Here is a 25,013-nt window from a genome sequence, read left to right as displayed (position 1 = left end):
TGTAATACTGAGCATTCTAAGGGACAACATTTCCGTAAGAACATCTCCGGCATGCTCCTTAAAACTGATGATGTTGCACACAAGATTATTCCGTTATAAAACGACCATTTCGATGTCTAACACAGACCTAATAAATCACAGTATTTTTGTGAAAGACCACTGACATCAGGTTTAGAAAGTAGAAAGACATCTTTCTGTCACTTTTCCCATATCTTCTTAAGTATCCAGTTTTAAGGTCAAAAACCACTTAAGAATTATTCAGCACAGTTACCCCAACATTCAAATAGTCCCCAGTCCGATGTCTTGATTAGACCCAAGTGCATATACAAGGGCATTAAGAATTTTTCTACAACACCAATCTTACCACATCACCCTCAGGTTTAAACTTAGCAACTGTCAGCTACAGGAAAATGATCGATGCACTTGACACTGCAGGACCCTTAAGGATATCCTACAACTCACACTTCTAGGGTCTTCCTACTCCACACACAGCCCAAGCTGGGGCCACTTCAGACACACTACGTTTTCTAAGGCAGCATGCTCTTTTGGGCTTCCATGTGTTTTAGCACTTCCTGGAGGATCTGCTGACTCCTGGTTATGCAGGAAAACCTTGCTGACAAGAACCACCCCTCTAAATCCACTCACTAAGGACAAAATCTATTCACCTTCTTACTTCAGCACTCAGCACAGTACTTGTCATTGAGGATTTATCAAAACAAAAACAAAAACAAAAACAAACAAACTCTGTTGGGTGAATAGTAAATGAGCTTATCTTCATAAATGTGCTGTAGAGCTCTCTAAAGCATCAGGAAGAGCCTCAGCGGGCTGACAGCTCTATAGACCTCCACATGGAGGCATTTGCTAGCACCCTGCCATTTCTCCCTTGTCAGGTCCAAAACAGCTCAAAATCCTGGCACTCCAGACTGGGATTCAGCCAGGATACCCCAGAATAGCCATAACAGTTGTTGAAATATCCGTACACATTTATCCTAGTTAGTAAACAGCTGTTGCATTGAGTCCTTTGAGTGTTTTGCTGCCATGTGACCCTCCTCAGGGACCAACACCCTCCAGGAACTTGTAAGTTAAGACCTAGCACAGCCCTGCTCCCCATGTGGTCGGTAATCATTCCGAATGACTGCTGTCCACACCACACCAGTTCTTACATACGTACTGAATATCACCCTTGATGGCTTTAAAATGAAACCCTTGCATGCGTGGATTCAAAAATTCATAGAGAATTGAGATACATGATGACTTGGAAATTAGAGACAGAATAATCGAAGCTCATTTGGTTAAAGGTCAATGCATGTGACAAGACTAGTTTAGGGATTATTTTTAATCTCTAAAAATGTTTATGACTCTTTGGACATTGAAAAGACACATTTATTACTCTTCCAAGAAAAACCAGGGATGGTTTTACCTACCACTACTGTATATTCACAAAGGTCAAACAATTGTGGTATTACCATAATGAGAGATTTGATGAAATTTCAATTTTTAAAAAAATCTGCAAATGATAAAGTATCATAAGAAATTACTTGCAAAACCATGTTTTTCCCCTTGAGATTATTAGTCCAATAACAAAGAGGCAAAGGCTTAAGAAACTGGACCTATTTATGTAGTAGCATTAAGTATATCATTTGTATGTATTAGTATCTTACAGACTGTGCCCACTTGTTTATCTGCTCATTGGCAAGCCAGTGTGATAAGTTTTAGATGGAAATGAACTACTTGAGAATGTAGGATACTTCTTTTAGATGTAAATAATGTATGGCTAGGGAACGGTAAAGCAATGAGAACAACCTTGTGCTAATTTACTTAAAACTCTATGAAGCAACAAATACCCATCTATTTTTCCCTATTAGGAAATGCATATCTTCCTCTGGCCCAACAGGCTTAAGTTAACTACACACACTCATATACGAAATTCCACTAACTGAATTTTCGAAGGCAGTAAAATACGGTTTTAAAAATAAGCATGTCATATAGTTATCGTAATTAAGAACAAGTGATTACAGCGCATGTAAGCCACTGGAAGCTCTCAAAGTTCAGCTCCTTACACTTACATTCCCCCCCCCCTCTAATCTCTCAATTCGTAGCTGTCTTTCACTTCCACGTTTTCTCTAAGTCGTCTGGTATCTAAATCTGAGGTTCCTTTTTGAGAGGTCTTAACCCCTCCTAACATGACTTTGGACACACCGAAAACTCTGAGCACTGTCACCTGAATAGCACACATAGCTACAGAACACCGCCCCCTCTTGGAGGGAGTTTTAGGACAACCTGAAACCCACAAAAGTCCCCTTGACTGAGACTCCACCTCTATTCATCAGAACCTACCTGATCTCAAGAAACCTCACCAATGATTTAGACTTTTCTTGTATTTTACATTTATCTTTTTGTACAGAACAGGATGCTGTTTTTCAGAACTAAATATGACAAAACACACCCCCCCCCCCCCCCGAAAGCAGAAAAGACAAAAAGAAAAAGAAAGTAACTGCCTTCCTACCTTGGGCCCATCCGCACCCACCCCCCACGCCTCCATCGGCTGAGAGCCAGCTCCCAGCCCCACTAGCGCCACGAGCGCACACGTCCTAAAGTTACCATCAGCCTCTCCAAGGCCTCATGCAATAGATGTGCTTGCTTTTACCTCACTTCTCTTTGCTGTAACAGCTGGCATTTTGGCTACTCCCGTCCTTCCGAAATTTCACCTGTATCACGTGCTGGGGCATCTTTTACCGGATCTCTAGTCCATCTCGCTGGCTTGTCCTTCACAGTCTCTGTCACCCTCTCCTTACTCTCCCATCCCTTCCCTGTTGTTTTTGAAACCCATTCTACGTCTTCTTTCCGCTCTTTCTAGACCAGTGTTCTGGGGGCCACTGTCATCCCAAAGGAGAGCGATGACAATATAATGGTGCCTGCAGCTCCATCAAAGACCAATTAAACCAGACTTCTTGGGGACAGACCCAGACATCTGTATTTTTTGAAAGATTTATGAAATAGAGCTCCAAATACTCTCTCTGGATAATTTAATTCATACCAAACGCCTCAACAACAATCCATATTTATCACCTATAAATATCTATTTTCAGCCCAAAGCTCTCCAGTGAGCTAGACTCACGTATCCAATTTCTTTACCTGACATCTCCATAAACACCAAAATGGAATTCATTATTTTCCCTCTAAACCCTCTTTCTCCACCCATATTCTTTACCTGACATGGCAATTCCATCCATATGTCACCAAGCCAAAAATTTTGGAATAGATTTCCTACCTCTCCTCCCTATATCCAGCCACTCATGACTCAGTTTCCTGAAGACCTCTCGGCTCTTCCTTTGACACCCCAGCCAGTGTCACTTGTGTCGTACAGGCTCTTACTATGGTTCATGTGGTCTTTCACAACGGTTCCTCCTTACTGCTTTTCCTTCCTTCACTTCACCAAAATATCAGTTTATTATTTCTCCACTTAAATTATTTCAATGGCACCCCATTGTCTATCATATAAAGTTCAAACTTTCACTTTCACTGCTGGAGCAGACAGAATACCGAGTTCTCCTTAATCTGAGAGACTGTTGACCTCTTGAGTCTCCTTGCTTCTTCCTCTCCTCACACTACGCAGAAGCTACCCACGGGTCCCAACCACATCACATCTCGAACTTCTGCACAGGCCATTCTGAATAGAGAATTACCTCCCTGCAGTTCTTCAAAACTGAGCGAAAGCATCTCCTCCTCCTGATAGGCTCCTCTCCTTTCTGCTCCAAACACTGCTAATTTGGGGGCCCCTTTAGATTGTTGACTGAACGGGGCATGGTCCCCAGGCCACATAATAAGTTCCACAGGCAAGTACGATGGTTGTTTCGTTAAAGGCTCTCTAAACTGTTATCTAGAAAAGTGGCTGTTTCTTAGTAGTTGTTCAATAAATATTGGTTAAATAAACGTACGGATGAAAACAATGGCTAGGATGAAGTATTTCAAAGAGAGTTTAGAAGTATGATTAATAGTAACAGGAAGTTCTATTAATTTCTCAACTTTAAGTTTTGTCCTTGACATAACCAGGAATGAAGGCAAATATATGCACGATAGTAAAATAAAATGCTAGCAATGCTTTTTAATTCTAAATAACAATAAACATGAAAGCACAATTAATATGCAAAGATCTGCTTCTGAATTAATCCTTTAAATGAGAGAACTAATTTATTTTATTCTTTTTAATAATTCTAAGTTTTAGAATACTGTTCCTTCAAAACACAAATTATGTGAGTTTAAGCAAGACATTTAACCTCCCTGTGTCTGTTTCCCTGTCCATAAAATGAGGACAACAAAAATTACCTACTTTTTATGTTTCAATGTTTTAATATATATTAAGTTCTTTGAATGTTTTATGTACACACACACACACACACACATAATAGGTAGGTAATATTAACCTGATGAAGAGAACAACTCATTTTAACTCAGAATTTCCATATTTCAATTTCCTTTTCTATCAATCACATGAGGAACAAAACTGCAGAGCTCAGATTTCTCAGTTTTATCCTTTATTATCAAAGCTTATTGGTTTTCCTCCTTCTTGTAGGGCAGGATATCTTTGCTAAAAGTTCACCCTCAAGCACAAAAAGGAGAGAGGTAATATTCTTAGCTTAAAAGTTACAAAAAGAGAAAAAGAATCATTTCTAAATAGGAATTCTTGAAATCAGTTAAACAGAAAGCCTTTTTCTTTCAAAGATCTACCAAATGAACATGCCCCTCATTTAGAAATAAATACTGAGCATACACTGTCTTTTCCATTAAGGCGGCTCGGATCTGTCTGTACCTGTGTGGGTGGGGGATGGAAAAGGGTTGCAGGTTTGGGGCTTGTAGGTATTAACACTTGCAATATTGAAATCTTCATCACTAGATGAAATGATCATTCATTTTAGAAAGCTGTACTTAATCGAGTGCTGTCTATGAGGGTAATGGAAATTGGAAATGTTCAAAGGGAAATGATCTCTATTTCAGCACTATTTATCTTTTGAGTGAGGAAAGAAAATGATGGAAACAAGCATCATAATTTGGAATCCTGATTTTAGCATTAAAGTATGATAATGTCACTTCTTAACACAAACTAAGGCAACTATCATTCAGATTGTTTGGAAACATGATTATTGATTTATTTTTAAAATTAATATGTATTTTTGTATTTTATATTATTAAGGAAAAACAACAAATGTATGGGGTTTTCTACTAGCTGTTAACCAATAAAATACTAGTTTCTAAAATTGTTATACATCAGGTAATATTATGCCAACTATACATCCATTCCATCTATTAAGAATTCTAAATCAGTTAAATCACCTGCAAAATAAACTGTTACCGAATTGCTTTTATTTGCCAGAATTTACTTATTCATAAGCCATTGCTAATAATTTCAATAATCAGCTCGACTCCAAATTTTACAGGTATTTGATGCATTAAGAGATATTTCTGTGCACGGTCTCCAAAACTAATTTTTGTAATGTCCGTATGCATACTGTCCATCCAAAGCAGAGCTATGGCCAGGTTTGGACTGGCACTCTCTCCAGCCCTGGCTCTCTCTCCCCTTACCTTCTATGATGTAGATGCACTCTCGGTCAGGAGGGTACTTGCTGGGGTAGTTGGGAGAGGTAAAGATACCTCCCTCTGCATGTTTTGTCCAAGTTCCACACTGCACTGACTTCTGAGTTTCCGAGGTGGTTTGCTTTTCTGTAAAAAATAAAAACAAGAGCCATCATCCAATTTTCTATAAGACTAAAAATAGAGAGGACATTCTTATAATATCCATTAGTAAATTAATTTTGAAATGTTGTCTTAGTCAAAATCAATCAATCATACACGCTATAAAATTTTCAGATATTCTGGAATATTAAGAATACATGGGAAAATAGAAAAATGTAAATAGAGGTCTTCCACTGCATTTTCCCAAAGAAACACACCTGTTCCTTTCTTGGTTGCCCCAGACAAATGGAAGATGATTAAACTTGCTACAACTGAAACAGAAAAGAAAAATTAGAAAGAGATCATATTAATATACACTGAAATGATCACATTCCATAACAGCATAAAGATAATATCAAAGCAGATTAATTGTATTACTGTTAACTGTTCCAAGTTAACTCAGAATGTGCCAAAACTGGTTAAAAGTGCACAAATCAAGAAAATTTAGGAATCCCTTCAGGAAGTAACGCAAGTCAAGGATGGCTGAGACCCCAAAACTGCAAATGCATACCGCAAGACTTCAGAGGCAATGCTGTAATCTACTCCTGTCACATTACAGTAGGATTTCAGGACCTGTATTGTTTCTAACTGCCCTTAGGGAAAAGCTTTGCTAGCATCTCTCAAGGAAGAGGAACCAGGTGAAAGGCTGAAACCGCAACAATGAGGAAGGACTCCATGACTGACCCTAAGGCAATGCCAGCTTTGTTGTATTTGAGAAAACAAATACTTGGGCAAATGTTATGGCCGGTGGGGGAGGGGAACAGGAGAAAAACAGATAAATGTGGATTGGAGGCATTAAGCAGCATTACAAAAACGTTTCTTACAAAAAAGTATTATACCTCCAAGTAACCCCTGTCCTCAGCACTTCCTAAACTATGCAATTAATTTCTTCTAACCTTAACTTTGAGTTAATATTTAGCATTATCCAGAAATAGATTCTTACTTTGAGAAAGGTGATTTCTATGAGCATTTTATTGAGCCAGTTTTTCAGCATCAAAAAAAAGACCCTGATCTCTACCAAGAGCAAATCTGCAAAGACCACTGCAACCCGAACCTCTGCTTTACTTTCGTACCTTGATTTACTCACCATTTTTATAAAACCTGAAACTAGAAAAGTAATAAAACAATCTAGTCTTCATAATTACTGGTTTTTCCTCTTCTACTTTATCTTTGTTATTTATTTTGTTGCCCAATTCCCTAAACGCTCTAACTTCCATTAGGTATACAATAATATTTCCACTTAAAATTAATTTGGGAAAGGGAAGGTATAATTCACAATGATTTCCTAAACTGAAGCTCACAGCAGGGCCTTATAAATTTATGTTTTCAGATTATTCCAAGAAAAGAATGTGGGCCTTTATATCAGCATTTGAGAAAGTGTATCAGTTATATTACTTTGTACTCCTGCCTGATCATCTGCTTTTAGATTAAAACATTAGCTGTTGTCGTCTGTGTTTAAACAGAAAAAAAAAAAAAAAAAGAATCTTATTTTAACTTGCCAGGATTCTAGACACACAAACACACAGGTACACGGCCATCAATACCAGGACGTAAGCGTGGTGTTACTCTGCTTTTCTTCTAACCTTCTCTGCTTTTCCTGTTTTGATGGAATCACACGGTGGAACAAGTACCAGGACTAACACATCCACAAAGCCGGCCTTTTAACTGCGTGGCACAGGATTAACATTGGAATTCCAGCTTTTAAATGTGAAATTTCCATCATATGTTTTCTTACATTGCCTTTTACTTGATGACTTCTGAAGCCATTTTCCTCTGAACTGCACGCGCTACCACACACCCATAACGCAACACTAGAGGTCTTCGGGCCACAGAGTTGAGGTTGGCACTCTCCCTCCCCGCAAGCGCTGCGTTCAGGTGCGCCCTAAACTCCCTCCTGGAGTGAAAATATGGGCCCGCAGAGCTCCGGAAGCCCCCGAAAGAGGACTATCCCCTGCATTCTACAAACTGTGGGCCCCGCGCTCTCCCTCCTTCCACCTGCGCCCGCACCCCGGCCCACTCCCAGCCGCTCCCGCACGTGCTCGCCTCCGCCCCCAGGACGTCCCTGCAGACGGAAAGGATGCTGTCCCCCGCAGATTCTGAGACCCAGCGACCACTGACCGGCGCCGCCCCCACGCCTCGCTCGATTATGCTGCAAACAGAAAGTTTACAGGTGCCCGGACTCGCGGGGACTGCGGGGTCCGGTTGGAGCGCGGCTGCGAGGCTTTTCCCTGAGCGTTCGGCCACGAGGGAGGAGAGAGGGAGGAGGGACCGCGAGTGGACCCGCGCGGCGGGATAGGTACTCACTGTGAAACAAACTGCGTCCATAGATCATGTCTGTTCGTTACACCAGAGGCTCCGATCTCCACTAATTCCATTTAGAGACGGGAAGACTTCCAGTGGTGGGGAGAGGACGGAGTCGGGGGATTTTAAATGTGCAAACCAAGAACCAAATGAAGGGGGGAGAGAGAGAGGGAAAAGAGAGATCCGAGCCCACACAGCAGCAAGATCCGAATTCTGGCGTCCTCCGCCTCTGGCTCGCTCTCGCTCGCTCTCTCACCGCCGCGAAGCCAGCATCCCCACCATGACGCTCGCATCACACCCGGGCGCCGATCGCCACCATCAGTACCGCCGGCGGCAGCACCCTCCTCCTTTGCATCATCGCCGCCGCCGCAGCTGTCAGGAGGACGCGCGGGCAGTCGGCGCGCGGGCGGCGGCGGGCGCGGGGCTAGCCCCGGGGCGCCCGGACCGGGGCCGGGGCCGGGGCCGGGCGGCGGGAGCGGCGAGGCGGGGGCCAGTCCAGACCGACGGCAGCGACGGGGCGGGCGGGCGGCGGCGGCTGGGGCTCGCTCAGTCCCCAGTTTCATACACCACGAGCAGCAGGTCGGAGCAACCTCTCCGGGAGGATGTCCAGCAGCAGCCCTCCTCTCTCCAGCCCTTGGGGATCTTCCGCTGAGGCATTGAAGACAGGAGGAAAGGGTCCGTCATCGGCTCGCCGGGCTCCGCGCCACCTCTGCGATCTTGCGGAAAGAGGAGCGGGTGGGTGGGCGTCTGGGAGGAGGGCGTGAGGGTGGCGGAGGGGAACGGGGGTGGCCAAGGGGGCGGGGAAGGGAGGGAGGAGGAAGGAGCAGGAAGATGGCAGAGTTACCAAGTGGGCGCCTGAGTCATAGCCGTGGGCTGCGCGACCCTCCAGGAAGCCCGGAGCCGGGGCGAAATTGGACAGCGCGGCGCGGCCGGCGCCCCCGGGGCTGGTGCGCGGCGGAATGAGGCGGCGGCGGCGGCTGCAAGGACATCACACCCGCTCGGATCCTGGGGGGAGGGAAGGGGGAGGGGGTGAGGACCAGGCTGGGATCCGTCACTCGGCCAGCCGGGGCTGAGGGGGCCCGAAGCGAGCAGGCAAATCCGGAGCTGGATCCCGATGCCCGATAAAAGGCGAGCAAGGGGGAGGGGCCATCGCGTGAAAATTCCCTTTGGGATTCAGTTTTCACTTTTTACAGGTTAGAGATTGCGGTCGCTCTGTCTCCCACCCCTTATATTGCATCTGTCTAGAGGAAGCGGGTTCTCTCTCTTATCGGCGCTTGCGGGGGCGGGGGGGAGGAGGCTTTGCCATTTACTGCGCTCTCAGGCTGGGAGACGAGGCAGGGGCGCTCGGAGGCAAAAGCAGCAGTAAAACTTTCGCGGTTAATCTCCTGGCCTGATGTTTAGGTCGCCCCCACCAAACTGCTTCTGCGAAGACTCCTTCCTCTTTCTCAAGATATTTAAAACCCCCAAGGCAAACACAGAACACCTCCTACCCCACCTCGACACGCACAGACACGCGCGGGCGCAGCTCGTTAAACTCAGGAGGGGGAAAAAGAGTTGCTGGGGAAACAGCCCGGAAAAGCCCCAGCTTGTAAAATGCGAATAAATGAATAGGAAGGAACATAAACGGCGGGCGGCCCCGCGGAGGGCCGGAGCCCGCTGGAGTGAGGGGGAGTCCCTCCGCGGCCGCTGCAGCAGCACCTCCTCTGGTCCGGCCCGGTCCCGCCCTCTCCGGCCGCAGCGAACTGTCCAAGCCACCACGGCCGCCGGCCGGACCGGAGACCCCCGGCCACCGCCTCGGTGGTCCTGGACCCCGGGCCCGCCCCCCGCTCCCGAGCGCGGCCTGGGGCTCCGGTTGGGGACGATGGCGGTGATTATTCGGCGGTAGGGAGGACTCCGGAGGCAGGCAGCGGAGAGGCGCGGTGCCGCGAAGCCTGGGATCACCTCCGAAGGCCGAGGAGAGAGGATAGGGCCCTGAGAAGGGACGGGAGAGCGGTTGCGCCGGGCTGCGGCCGCCGCCAGGCTCCCGGCTTGGCCTCCACCTCGCGGCACCTGCTGCTGTGGCGCGGGACCGCCCACGTGGGGGCGTGCGTGCGGCTGGTGGTGCTCCCGTGCTGCCCGCCTTCCCCTGGCACCGCGGCCGCGAGGGGTTCAGGGCTTGTGCCCGTCATGTGACAAGAGGGACAGTGAGGCGACCCCCAAGGCTGGGGGCTTTTGGTTCCTGGATTCCAAGCAGCTGCAAGTCCTCAAAGTGGGTAAAAATGACCAGGTTGGGGGGGGGGAGTCTTTCCATCCATTTAATGAAGGGCGGGTAGATGGGGCAGGACGGAACGAAGAGCTAGAGGGACAGACAGAAACTGCGCACCCACAGAGAGCCAACTCCAGCCGTACTGGGCGCCGCGAGAGAGAGGAGCTAAGAGCAAGGCGTGAGTGGATGGATGGAAAGCCAGGAGGAGAGCCCCAGAAAACCGGTGTGTATCTGGCCACGTTTGTACCTGTAAAAGGGTCCAGAGCAATAGGCAGAAGGTCCCGCGAGAGTCATGGGACCGACGCGTGATTCTTGTGCCAGCGCTGGTGTTGGGGGTGGATGGGAGTGGAGTTGAGGAAGAAGTGCCCCAACTGCAAAGAAGCACGAGTGACCAGAGGGTGGTTAGCAGACCTTTAGAGCGGCTAGTAGATAGATACGTGAATAGATGACAAAGATGCAGGTCCCCAAGGGGGGAGGGAGGGCCCTTGAAAAAGGGTCAACACCAAATGTTGATAGTGGAATGTTAAAAGTTTTAAAACTGGATGGTTATTATGTTTTACATCCAGAAAATATGTCTCTTTTAGGAAAATGATAAAACCATTCAACAGTAACAATGTTAAAACGTTAGAAAATATCTTAAGGGAAATTACTACATTTCTCAGTTGCCATTTGAAGATAAGAGAATACAAACTTGGTCTTTGCTAAATCCACCCACTGGAAGTATGTCTAACATGTTTCCTCCTCTTTGCCCAGGTCAGTTTTCCAGCACTTGCAGATTGTGTTACTGGGCCAAGAAACTGGCCACCTAAATTTTGCCGCAAAAGTAGTTCTTGCGGGAAATGCGAGAAGGAAACCCCAGAAGGAAAAAAAAAGAAAAAGAAAAAGAAAAGGGGGGGTGATACTAACTCGTTACCATTTCCTCACTCCTCCACCATAACCTAGTGGCTCCATATGTCTGCGTTGGAAATCAAATTCTCAGACATAGTGGCCTCTTTGATTTATGAACCCCAGTGCTCTCCTGGGCAGTGTCTGGGACTGAGAGGTGGCATTTCTGCTCAGACCTCAGTGCTGAGGGCAGGAGTGTGCATGTCCTGGACCAGGTCCTCCACTCACTCACCCAGAGACTGAGGCTGAGTGATGATGCGGCTTTGCACTATTGCCCTCATCCTCCTGGGCTGTGGCTGCCGCTTTTCCTTGAAAATTCTATTCATTTTCCTACACAGGCATGCAGAAATACTTTTAACTACCCACCACATTCTGCCTCTTGGCAAACTGCCTTCTCACTTTTGAGTTCAGAACTGCCTGTAATGCTACCTCCCTAATGGGAACCCACAAGATTTTTCTTTCTGAGAAAAACCAACATATGGGAAAAGTTCAGCTTCTCCAGGGAAGGTTATGCATACATATGGTCCGATTTCAAGACATGATTGTTTTGAAAGGGAGTGGTTATAAACCGATAGCTTGTGTAAGTTCAGCGTGCTGTCCCAGAAGAGGGTGCCTGTCACAGTTCTGCAAAATTAGCATCGAAGTAGATACTACTTCTAGAAGATAACACAGAATGCATACTTCTGGAACCCAATTAAGGTAACATTGGTTTCCTTACGTTGTACCTTATAACAATGAATGGTAAGAAAGATTCCCAAAACCCTTAAAAGAACGGGTGTGGGACACATGTTCTTCCAATTCAAAACCAAGTGGTATTTGTCTGCTGGCTCATAGCTCTGTTTAAAAAAAAAAAAAAAATTATAAAGCTCCAGATCCTCTAGGACTCTTTCATTAATTCATCTGTGGTATTGGCATCCTCGAAGTTGTTTTTCTATGGCTGTAAACAGGTGATGTTACAAAAGCAAGAAACAAAATAGTGCTCAGACACTCTATATTAAATAAATTTATTTTACATAGTTTTTTTCGCTTACTTAACCTAGTTACGTAAAGTTGTTTTTCAACTTTATTAACTCAATCTATACATCATGGTATTAGTTTATCAAAAACATTTATTAATAATTTGCTGCCAAACAGGTGATGTTACAAAAGCAAGAAACAAAATAGTGCTCAGACACTCTATATTAAATAAATTTATTTTAAAGTTTTTTTTGCTTACTTAACCTAGTTACATAAAGTTGTTTTTCAACTTTATTAACTCAATCTATACATCATGGTATTAGTTTATCAAAAACATTTATTAATAATTTGCTGCCAAACAGGTGATGTTACAAAAGCAAGAAACAAAATAGTGCTCAGACACTCTATATTAAATAAATTTATTTTAAAGTTTTTTTTGCTTACTTAACCTAGTTACATAAAGTTGTTTTTCAACTTTATTAACTCAATCTATACATCATGGTATTAGTTTATCAAAAACATTTATTAATAATTTGCTGCCAAACAGGTGATGTTACAAAAGCAAGAAACAAAATAGTGCTCAGACACTCTATATTAAATAAATTTATTTTAAAGTTTTTTTTGCTTACTTAACCTAGTTACATAAAGTTGTTTTTCAACTTTATTAACTCAATCTATACATCATGGTATTAGTTTATCAAAAACATTTATTAATAATTTGCTGCCAAACAGGTGATGTTACAAAAGCAAGAAACAAAATAGTGCTCAGACACTCTATATTAAATAAATTTATTTTAAAGTTTTTTTTGCTTACTTAACCTAGTTACATAAAGTTGTTTTTCAACTTTATTAACTCAATCTATACATCATGGTATTAGTTTATCAAAAACATTTATTAATAATTTGCTGCCAAATATCGGAAGTCTTTAAAAATAATCTGCCGTTCTCTAACATGAAACTGGTTTGAACCAACATGGGAAGCCATTTCCCTTCAACAACCTGTAAATATATCATGACAGTAGAAAAATCTTCATAATACAGAAGATAGTTAAAATTGTTGAAATTGTACAATCTTACGTCATTGAATCTTACCTTACATAAGGCAGGATAGCTTATGAACATGGCTAGAGAAATAAAACATGGTGTTCTTAGAAGTATGAACACATGGTATTGTTAGATATCACATGAATATTATAGCCTCTAGTGGGCAAGAATTCTCAGAGCACTACATCATTCAACCAGTTTTCATCACTACTTACAGATGGGGGTCATTGTCCACGATGTTTCATAGTCAGCGATAGTCGTGCTCCAGGAACAATGTATTATTATCTTTGTTTGGGGAAATGTGAGGTGAATAAAAAGAACTCCATGATCCACCAGGCTATGCAAAAATTTAGAAAAACTTTATCATACTTCTGATTAATATTTAGTTGACAGTGGCTTATAAAGATAACTTCAGGATTTTTTAATAGTCACCAGCCTAATTAATAGCTAGTGTTCTGTAAGTGAGCATATAAAGAAAAGGAGCATCTATAAGCTACATCCTAACATAGGAATGTACGCTGCTCTCTGTGAAGGATCTGCCTCTGTACTGACTTAGGCCGCTGCATCCACTCACTGGGATTTTGGGGAGAAAACAATCACTAGTGGAAAAAGGAATTTAACCACATTTGGCAAATATAAGTTAAGTGGAAAAACAAATGTATACATTTCATGACGAAATATCCATTAAGAAATACAAAGTTGGGGCGCCTGGGTGGCACAGTGGTTAAGTGTCTGCCTTCGGCTCAGGGTGTGATCCCGGCGTTATGGGATCGAGCCCCACATCAGGCTCCTCCGCTATAAGCCTGCTTCTTCCTCTCCCACTCCCCCTGCTTGTGTTCCCTCTCTCGCTGGCTGTCTCTGTCTCTGTCGAATGGATAAATAAAATCTTAAAAAAAAAAAAAAAGAAATACAAAGTTTCACTTAAAGTTGCTAAATCACATACGAGACTATCCCTTTTGCATGAGATATAATTTTTTATCCTTAATCATATAAGTTAATAGCATCACCTAAATTTTCTTCCTTTGCATATTTAGGACAGAGCATATTATTATGATGATTTATTGGGTGTTAAGTAGATGATTTAGAAAATAGGAAAAGCCACCATGTGCTTGTTGAAAATAACACTGAATGTTAGGCTAGGACAGGACTTATGCCCGACTCATGAAATAATTCTGAAGAGTGGACAAACTGTGGTATATGGAAATGAATGTTGAATGAAAATACTGTTGCGGTTTTTTAAATATATATAATAGCAAAGTCATGTATCTATTTTTCCTTAACTGTACGTTCTCTTTAATATACAATATGTATCAAGAAACATCCCAAATGTTTTCATTTCCTTTTGCAAGACAAAAAGAGAAATATAAAATAGCTCTCTCCCCCAGTTTTAGGGCAGACTGAGGTACAAAAAAAAAAAAAAACATTTCAGAAGGGAGTGATCCTGCAGCAAAATTTTTGCCAAGCCTTTACAGTTACGATGATTTTTAAACATTAAGGGAAAATGCCATCGATGCTTTTTAGTAAATGTAGCATTTTAAACAGCAGTCTTCAAAATGGTTTTCTAATAGACATACATAGTTAAATTTCAATACATGTCTCTTGGAAATAGAGGATTTATTGTAGTTCTGAGTGGCTGTGCACAGTACTCCCTCCTATCACAATCGCGGTTCATTCTAAAAGGAGACTCTCTAACAGAGTAGAAGGAAAGAAGAGGTGGTTGGAAGTGCTATAAAGCACTGACCTTCTGAGGGGCACTCCGAAAGCTCTCTTACACAGTCATTTGCACAGAGTGCACCTTTGTCCAGGGAACAGATGGGGAAGGAATGAGACGCCAGCAAGAACTGTTGTATATGCCTTGGATACAAATTTGAATCTTTTATTGAGAAGATGTTTGCTTTCAGGTTTGGCTTTGAGATTGCAAGCTGAATGGCATGTTTGGTATTACAGGAACCCATCCCACAAGGTCAAGGTATGAGAACTGAGTAACATCTGAGTTACCATCCAAGAGGACTAAGTTAAAATCATTTCAATTCATAATTAAAAAGCACAACAGAGTTCTTTTGGTCAAAGGTTATAAGCTGATGCTTTTGAGGTATGTATTTTATTAAATAAATCCAGTTCTTAATAATCCTTGCTTCACTGAAAAATCCTGATTGCACCACAATTAACCACCATTCCCAATGTCAGCAGCCCTTTTAATTCAAACAAATGATTGCCCACTCACTACAATCTCTGCCGTCCTCCTACTCTGAGACACGCTGTAGGAAATATCCACGCTTTTGTACCATTTTCACCAACATAGTTTTACATCTCTGTCAATACTGTTACGACGCCAGTTTTGTCTGCTGGGGACGCAAGATGGAGTTAGAATTGTTCAGGCTTACACACCTCACCTCTACGTGCATGTGAGTTAGCAATACTTGATCCTCCGCCATGTTATCTTTTTGAGAATGAAGAAAATGAGGCCAAAGGAAGTGCAGGATTTCCACGGTGTTACTTTATTTGTAACATAGTAACTGTTGGAATCCAGATCTTAGAACTCCCAGCGAACAACAAAAACAAACCTTGCTGTGCACCTTGAATTGTTTTCCCTGAGCTCAAAGGAAAGCCCTAATGTTTTCTGCCATTGTTCCGCTTTCTGGTCAGAGCCTGCATGCCTCCAGAGACACCACTGCTGAGTGTAGTGTCCATGTGGGTTAGTATTCAAAAAAAAAAAAAAAAAAGAATTCAAAGAGCAATTAAAGAAAACAGCAGGTGCATTGTAGGGAAAAAAAAGCCTAGAGATCAGAAAGGCCTTGGTACATAGCAGGTGTAAGTGGGGAATGGCAGAGATCGTTCATACAGACACACACAGGCAATATGAGGAGAAAGCAGGTAGGTATGCATTACATGTAACCAAGCTAAATAACATCACCTGTTAGAAGAAAGGATAATTCCTTAATAAGCTTTTTATAGTGTTTAAATGTATTGTGTACAAGTTAAGAAGATTGGAGTCAGGAACTTCTTGTTAAAATGCCAGATCTGTCAATTAGTAAATACATAAAAATTACTTAAACTGTCTTAGCCTATTTTTCTCACCTGTGAGACAGGAATAGTAACACACAGAGTTATTTAATGATGGAAAGTATTTACATATAAAGCACTGCACACACTGACAGGCATATGTAAGTAAATATTGCTACTTCTATTAACACAGTGATAAAAACTACCTGTTTTTGTGTCTTGTAGATGGAAGCAATTTCATAAAAACCTAAGTACCTGGATAATATCTATACTCATACCTATTTCTGTATCTCTGTACTATATCTGTATTTATATCTCCATCTCTACCAATCCCTATAATATAGTTCTATCATTAAGACATATGTGGTTTTACGGTTTAATGTAACAATGCTGATTCATATCTAAGCTGAGAAAGATTGGCATATAGCACAGCCACGCTCAGTAACTAATACAAATATTGTGAGAGGCTCTTCAAGAAATCAAAGATACTGCTGTCCTGAGTTGAGAAAACTGGGGCTTGCAGCGAGACACAACAGGGTAAGGGCTATGAGTGGCAGGGTGCTGAAGGAGAGTTTGTATGTTTTAATTAATTAATTAATTAATTAATTAATTTGAGACAGAGAGAGAACAAGGGGAGGAGCAGAGGGAGAAGGAGAGAACCCCCAAGCAGACTCCCTTCTGAGCGTGGAACTGACAAGGGGCTTGATCCTAGGACCCTGGGATCATGACCTGAGCTGAAATCAAGAGTGGGATGCCTAACTGACTGAGTGACCCAGGCACGCCTGAGAGTTTGTATTAATGCTATAAATATAACCTTGCATTGCTCTGGAAGCTTCTGTCAATATACTTTTATTAAAAACACTGTGGGTTTCCTATAGATCTTATTGGAGGGGCTCTCCTCCATCAGATAAAAATTACATTCATTAATCTCTTTGAGAGATTTCTCTCTCAGCATTGGGCTAAGGTTAGGCACTATGGAACAATGCCTTCAAGAGCATTCCTTGCCCCATTGGTCTAGTTGAGAGGAGCTACAAGATACACATAAGATTCTTGATGCCTTTTCTTCTCTCTGAATTTTTAACCAAGGTTCTTATAACTTCAACTTTGATTTGAACTTCCTCTGAAGCCCTGTTTCACTGGCCAGGCACCAGATCTGACTTTTTTTTTTTTTTTTTTTGGAAGCCATTTCTTCAATTTGAGAGTATTTTGCTCTCCGGAAAGGCTGAGAATGACCAAAAAAAGCTTTGTTTTTTAAATGTAGCAAGTTCTGGTTCCTTTCTATTTCCTCTAAATTCTGCTTGAAAGATGAACAGTTCCATCTTTAGCTGTTCCCTCTCTAGTTGTGACTTACCACACGCAGCTGTAAGAAATCTGTTGGCATTTTCTCAGTGAGCTCCTTAGTCAAATTCATTCCATCATTAGGTATATTTTCTATTTTCTGCATTAACGCAGGTGACAGTGTGTTACACCTGCCAACTTTTCTCCTGCCTCTGGCAGCAAGGTACACATTGTCTTTTCAGCTCCTACAGACAGTTTCCTCAGGGTCCTAAGGCCTCCGACTTCTGCTCAGTCCCAAAGAGAGCCCCATTTGTTTCTGCCTCTTCTCCCAGCAGCACCTTCTCACTTCTAGGTGTGAATTCTGTTCTGTGTAACACACTGCTCCAAGGCTTTGTGTACAAACAAACCATCAGGAGGAGTGTGGAAGGGTGGCTTGGTTCTGCTGCACATAATTAGTATTAGCTGAAGTGGCCAGAATTGAGGCACAACTTCCAGAAATCTCCCTTACTCGCAATTCTGATGCCTTGATGCCCTTCTCTCTCCCTCTCCTTAATGACGTATCCTCCGGAGTTTCCACACGGCTGGGGCTTCTCACTGGTACTCAAGATCTCAAGATTGCCTGCACGCCTCACAGTTCTTTCTGACTCAGCAGGGAATGCAAACTGCAGGGCCAGTGCAAGTGTATAATTCAAGTAGCACATTAGCATTTCTCTCCTCTTCTATCCGGAAGCAGTTACAGATTCCACTCAGTTTCCAGGAGACAGAGAATTAGAATCCACCTCTCAGCAGGGGAATGACACGGTTGCATGGCAGAAGAGCCTGTGGGATTGGAGATATTATGAAGGCCGTCTTTGAAAAATATAATCTGCTGTCCCATCCCACTGCCATTCTCGGGCTAGAACACATCAGGGTGAGTGTGAAGCTGACAGCAATCACTATCCTGGGAGACCCTGCATGTGACTGTAGTGGGAGCTATTGAAATAGTGCAGTTACCGGCAACCTTGCATTTAATTCATACCCAATCCTTCTTGGGTCAAGCAATTACTAAAGAAGTTGGCCGCCCTGGAACAAGAGTACCTGAGACAGCGCTGTTAATGAGGTGGGCAAAGGACAAGGAAAGTCAAGATGGCAGCATCGGAGCTTTCCTGTCCTGAAACACACTCCAGACTCCCATCCCGGAAACTCAGGTGGAGAAGAACAAACTAAGACTTGGATTTTCGCTCTTCCTTCACATAAGCATCATATCAAGACAGCTGCTAGTCCCAAGACAATAACAAAGCACTTTGTACAAGCACTCTGAAAGGAAGACAGAACATAATACCTATACAAGCATAAGAAAAAATACTCACCATAAAAGAAGGTTATTGAAAACTTTAAGAAGTTACGAAGGTGTAGTAGAGCGTTCTCATCCGTGGCTGCAGTAATTCCTTCCTCCCTCTCTGCGTAGTCCTTTAATATGACATTGATGCCCTCCCCCCATAAAGATGCCAGAGTTCACTTCTCCACCACCTAAATCCGGTGACTTACTTTGGCCAATGAAACATTAGCAAACATGATATAAGCAGAGACTTAGCATGTGCTTACAAACTGGGCTAAACTTCTTGCTGATGAGAAACCTTCCATCATCACTGGAGAAAACTGACAACCTCTTGAAGGATGATGCTATCTGGAACACAGATGAGCCATTCCAGGGAAGGCTCCTAGAACAACAAACTCCCAGCCAAGTGCCATCACCATCTGCAAGACATCTGTGTGAGATAATCTTAGACCATCCAACACTAATTGAGCCCCTAATGACTACTGTTGAATGAATGACTTCAGACAGACCAGCTGAAAAGCCACCCAACTGAGCACAGTACAAACTGCTAACCACAAAATCATGAGTTAATAAATTGATAATTGTTTTAAGCCACTAGGTTTGGAATTGGTTTATTTTATAGCAATAGATAACTGACACAGAAGGAGAAGACATTGGAAATATTGGGTATAAAGATGATCATTGTTGAAATGTTAAAAAAAATTAATGAATGTATTGAAATGGTCAAAGTTGAAGTACTTTCCCGGATAGCATCAAGAAAATGTTCATAGATATGGAGGATAGACATATAAGGTTATGCATACATCTCAGAATGAAAGAACGTTTAAAAATGACAACATATGACAAGTATTTCAAGTTAATAATAACATAATTAAAGAATCTTATCAGACCTTAAGCCAAAAACACATATGAGTACTGAACAGCATATTTTGGTGAAAAAAATAAACAACTTGAATCCAATAATAACATTTAATAAAATTAAAAGCAAGAGAAAATTCCAAAAGATTATGAAGAAAGGAAAAAGAAAACAATAACAAACACAGCCCGATGGAAACAAACATAGATCACCTCAGAAAAGTAGATTTATATTCACAGCCATCTTCTGAAAAATAGAATTATATTCACAGAGCTCTTCTGGGCACAAAAAGTCAATAGAGCTATATTGTCAGTGGTAAAGAAAAACACTACATATAAACTATTGCTTAAATTCAAGAAGGAAAAGAAAGAGATTTTCAGCACACCCAATTTTAAAGAATGCTTATATGTGTTAGAGCAACAAGAATAATGACTTCAGGAGGACATATTGCAATATAGAAGTAAAGGTGAGGCAAGTCTTAGGAAAATTTATTGTTCTCTAAATGAGCAATTGACATACATTGTATATGGGGGAGGGTGGGAAGAACAGGAAGATAAAGGTGTTCTAAGTTTCCTGTCTGGTTTGGATAAAAAAATATAGATATTGACTATCACAAGCCATTGGTAGGGAATGCAAGCATAACTCCATATAAATAAATTAGAGGTAATCACTATATGAGTAGAACAATATAAACTGTTCGTGTCAGTTAAGAAATATTCAACCCATTCAGGAGGCCTGGGTGGCTCAGCGGTTAAGCATTTGCCTTTGGCTCAGGTCACGATCTGGGATTCTGGGATCAAGGCCCCCGCAATGGGCTCCCTGCTCAGCAGGGAGCCTTCTTCTCCCTCTACCTGCCTCTCCCCCTGCTTGTGTGCGCTCTCTGTCTCTTTCTCTGACAAATAAATAAAATCTTAAAAAAAAAAAGGAAATATTCAACTCATTTAAAGGAAGATGCGAGTAAAAATAAATAAATAAGGCAAGAAAGCCAAAGAAAACTATAACTGCAATAGATCTACGATAATTATTTAAATTGTAATTTAATTTGCTATGAACATATAAGGATTAAAGATATCAATGAAAGGAGTGTTTCTGATTCAATATCAAATGATAACAACTAAAATGAAATCCATCAACAAGATATCTGTAAGGGAAATATTTAACATAGTTTGCAGTCGTAGAGTAAATAATTAGCAAAAGGCATCCCAGACAAATATGGACATCCAGAGGACAGTTCTAATATTAACCAAATAGAATCGAAGCAAGATAAACATCACGAAGGAAAAAATGTTGTCATGTATTTGTAGAAAAAAAAAATATGGCAAACTGAAAGAATGTTCCTGAACATATATGCAGCTAAAATTTAGCCTCAGATTAACATTTTTCTAAAAAAGGATAAATGAAAAAATAGAGAATTATATTAAATAATAATTGTAGTTTAAAGTGCTTAACGCAATCCTCTCAGAAACTGATTAAATATATCTAAAATTAGCAAAGACTGAGAACACATAAATATAAGATCAATGTATTTGATATAAGCAGAAATTTAAAAAGAAAATAAACATATTTTAAACTCCTAGTAAACATTTATTAAAAATAAACACATCTGATGCAAAAAACAAAACTGGTAAATTAAAAGAATAAGCATACAGATCAAATGTCAGAATGAGACAATATTAGAAACGAATATGCAAAGCATAGTTTAATGTTCCATGTCTGGAAACCAAAACAATAATGTCAACAATAACAAAATTACTTCTATTGAATACATGCCTCTTAGATCAAAGATGAAATTATGAGAGAAAGATCAAAATCTCGGTCTTAATGGCAAGCATAGAAGCAAATCTCTGAATTTGTTGGCTGCTAGACAGTGTTTAGAAGAGAAAGGGGTTTCTAATACAAAAACAAACAAAACCCTAGATATAAAACACTGTAAGCTTAAAGAAAGAAAAGAAAGAAAGAACAAAGAAAATGCTAGAAATCAGTGAAATAGACCAAAGAATCAGGATGATTATGAAATCCAAATTCTAGTTCTTCGAAAAACCATATAAAATAGAAAAGTTTCTGACAAGATTGATCAAGAGCAGGAAAGGAAGTAAGAGGCATATAAACAACATAAATAATGAAAAGGAGAAAAATTGAGATTAAAAACAAGCCAGAGACAATTATGAACAACCACATATGAACAAATTTGAAAACCAGGATGAAGTGGGTAAAGTTAGAGTAAAATATAAAAGGCAAACATTTGTGGAAGAAAATATAGAAACTTGGATACATCAATAACGGCAAAAAAATTGAATTGTTGATTCTGCTCACCACCTCTCGTCTCACCAGTATCAGAAAAAGAAAGAAAGAAAAGAAGGTACGCATGCATGAATGAGGAAATAAATAAACAGATAGCAACAGACAAGATGATATTACACTAAGGGTCACTTTATGACAAGATTTACCTCCACGGACCTAATCATCTAAATTTTCTACATGGCATTTCAGAACTTCTTTTAAGAGAGGGAAAGCTAAAAATTTCATTTCCTGAAGCTGGAATAACTTCAGCCTCGGAACCAGACACAGTGAACTCGTGCTGAGTGCCTCAGCATTATTCTCTTGGGCGGTAGGTACCCTGTCCGTTCACACTGGCTTACGCTTCCACTGACAGCAAAGGGTTTTCTGCAGGCTCTCTCTGGGGCCCGCTCTTGAGTAGCTCTCAGCAGAGAAAAGTACCAGCAGCTTTCAAACAATGACTGTTTGCTGGTGTCCCTCACCCACACTGTAGTGCAATCCCCAAGCCATGTCTGACCCTGATCCAGACTTGCCAGGAGGATTAAGAAGGAGACACCCACAGCAGTGGCTTATTGGGTAACACCATACAGGGCTGATTCCCTTCCTAGCCTCAGTGCCCCGTACCTTGATAATACTTTCTAGAAGAACTTCTAAAATAACCACTTAAAATACAGATTCTTATCCCAGAGGTTGTTTTTGGTTTGTGTTTGTGTTTGCATTTGGGTTTGTTTTGTTTGGTTTTGGTTTTGGTTTTCTTCTAGGGAAAGGTAAAGAAAACAATAGGTCTGGTACCCAAAGCATTCCTAGGATGCATATCCTTAGAATGGGATTCTGGATTTGAATCATTCACTGGCCCTATAGAAACAAATACCCCATTGATGGGGATAATTGGAATCTTGATGCCCCCAGCACGCTATAACATCACAATTGCTAAGGCTTTTGTCTGTGGAAAGTTGGCACAGAAAAATAGTTAGGACAGGTTGCCCTGGTATTTTCCAATCACGACTGTGTCTGTATTAAAGGCAGGCCGTGATGGGGAGGAAGTGGGACCCTGAGACTTGTGAGGTGGTGATGGCTGTGCCTGAGAACTATGAATATTCAGATACCCCTAATTCCTCTGGGCCAGCACAAGTGTCTCATCTACACCTTTAGAGAAGCCTCCCCCTGTCTCAAAACTGTGTAGTTCCTTACCCCCAGGCAAATGCCATGAAGTTGATAATTACTTTCTCAAGGTCTGACCTCATTTCCCCTCATTGATTCTAGACTAATTACTAGGTGAAGATCTCAGGGTGGCTTAACTGGGGAAGACCTATCTCTATTCTGAGACAAAAGAGATGATCAGCAGAATCTGGGAATGGAGCTTGAAGGTGCTGCCTACCCTTGAAAGCAACATCTCCAGATGATTCATTGTGAGCCATTATTCTGAAGGCTTCAAGGAAACATTCCAGTAGTTTATTATCAGTACCTGCCTCAGGTGTCCTTGTCAAATCATGAAATTCTGAGTCATGGGAAAGTTGCCCCATATCCAAATTGCCTTATTGATATTTATATTTTGTCCCCAGCCTGGCAGCTCCTCATTAATTCCCAGTTCCTGCTACTAATTCTGTTCCTCTAGAAACAATAACGGGATTTCCCCAACTGGGACATTGGTCTAGAATCAAGGAGGGGAAGGGAGGAAGGGAGTTTTAAATCATAAGTGATCATGTTATCTTCAGTATGGAAAATAACTGTTTTCCTATAGTTGAGCAAATATTAGAGTTTGAAGGTTAGACTGAGTTCAGAAATAAGAAACTAGAGCCAGTCATATTTTCGTTCACCGAGTACATAGTCTGCTAGATTTACACCTGGCTGTCTCCCTTTGCTCCGGAAAACAAATTTATTTCCAAATTTGACTGAAGCATTCCTCGTGACATGCATATAGCTACCAAGGAGATTCCACCTGAAATCTTACACTCGATACAAAAATTTTTCTCAAAACTGAAAAAGGGAAAAATATCTGTAATAGAGGTTACAGCTGTAGAAGCCTAGAGCCCATATTAAAGGTGAGTTGTGGGAATTCAGGGGGAGAGTCAAATTAACGTCAAATATATTATTTGTGCAAATCTGTGGTCATGACAATCTTTTTGTTTGTTTTGGAATTTCTTCTGAATTATTTTTTTTTCAAATGACAAAGTCCTCAAGGGAAGAGCAAAGCTCTTATATAAAGTCTCTTCTCTTCGCGTTTTTATTTTCCTTTGCAAGAAGATTCTGTATTGAATAAACAGAGAGTAGATTTGCAAGGCAGCGAGAGAAGAAGGTCAGATTGATTCATGAAGAGCTGGGGGGCTGTGCTGGAGTAACACTTCTCACACAGCCCCAGGGTGTGTTTTGCAAAACCGAGGCCAACTGAATTAGACAGTGATACCAAGAGTATATATTACCCTTAACAAGACTGAAAGAGTTGTAATTTTGATCCTCTAAAATAGGAAAAAAGCATTCAATAAATGAAAATAGATTGGATAAACAGATAGGGAAATAGATGATGATGATGATGATGATGGTGAAAGATGATAGATAGATAGATAGATAGATGATAGATAGATAGATAGATGATAGAAAATAAATATTTGTGTCAGAATTTAATACCTTATTTTTATCTATCGAGAATTTATTTTCAAGTACCATACTATCCATCTTTTTGAAATGAAAGGTTTGCCTTTCTTTAGATAACCTATATATTAATTTAAAGATGGAACACATTGTTCTTGTTACCCTTAGCAATACGGATTTTTTATGATTTATTCTTAGTATATACCTTTGACTCATATTCTTTTATTTTAGGCACACGACTCAGGATTCGTAACTATATACATATGGATAGAGGTGCTTGAAAAGAAAATCTGCTCTTCTGGAATACTGAATGCAAAATAAAAGCCCATCACTGAAAGCAGAATTGGGAGACTAGCAATGAAAGATGGAACACAGTTTTCAAAGAGATTATTAAAATCTAACAAGTCTGGGCTTTGCTTAAACAATATGAAATATAAAAATGTATTGTTCCACTCCTGCCTCCAGGGTTACAGGATGATTTAGGATCAGTCAACTAATGCAGAAAATTCTATGGCCAGAGTGACTGGTCA

General features: G+C 41.3%; 2 protein-coding genes across 2 annotated transcripts in view; both read right to left on the bottom strand.

The window, feature by feature from the left end:
- NETO1 (neuropilin and tolloid like 1) overlaps positions 1-8,316 on the bottom strand; it is a 110,923-nt gene extending 102,607 nt beyond the window's left edge. The window contains exons 1-3 of the mRNA XM_008685891.2: positions 8,035-8,316; positions 5,949-6,002; positions 5,581-5,718 (exon numbers count right to left, since the gene is read on the bottom strand). Of these exons, the coding sequence (XP_008684113.1) occupies positions 5,581-5,718; positions 5,949-6,002; positions 8,035-8,062 (220 nt within the window). The 5' untranslated portion in view covers positions 8,063-8,316. The remainder of the gene's footprint in view (positions 1-5,580; positions 5,719-5,948; positions 6,003-8,034) is intronic.
- Positions 8,317-8,891: 575 nt separating this feature from the next.
- On the bottom strand, positions 8,892-11,487 carry LOC121103220 (collagen alpha-1(I) chain-like). Its single transcript, XM_040632352.1, has 3 exons — positions 11,394-11,487; positions 9,522-10,185; positions 8,892-9,195 (listed from the first exon to the last, which is right to left on the bottom strand). The coding sequence occupies exons 1-3, from the start codon at positions 11,485-11,487 to the stop codon at positions 8,892-8,894; spliced, it is 1,062 nt and encodes a 353-aa protein (XP_040488286.1).
- Between the last annotated feature and the right edge of the window lie 13,526 nt (positions 11,488-25,013).

This window comes from Ursus maritimus, unplaced genomic scaffold (genome assembly GCF_017311325.1).
Source record: "Ursus maritimus isolate PB19 unplaced genomic scaffold, ASM1731132v1 scaffold_18, whole genome shotgun sequence".
Classification (NCBI taxonomy): Eukaryota; Metazoa; Chordata; class Mammalia; order Carnivora; family Ursidae; genus Ursus; species Ursus maritimus.
Note: the sequence above shows the minus strand (reverse complement) of the source record. Positions and strands in the feature narration are given on the sequence as shown.

Excerpts from the sequence above, each read along its gene's own strand:
- LOC121103220 (XM_040632352.1), bottom strand. The coding sequence starts at position 11,487 with ATGAATAGAATTTTCAAGGAAAAGCGGCAGCCACAGCCCAGGAGGATG. Across the intron at positions 10,186-11,393 it reads CACTCAGCCTCAGTCTCTGG|CCCTGAACCCCTCGCGGCCG; the intron begins GTGAGTGAGTGG and ends GACGGGCACAAG. Across the intron at positions 9,196-9,521 it reads TCTGTGCGTGTCGAGGTGGG|GGAATTTTCACGCGATGGCC; the intron begins GTAGGAGGTGTT and ends TGAATCCCAAAG.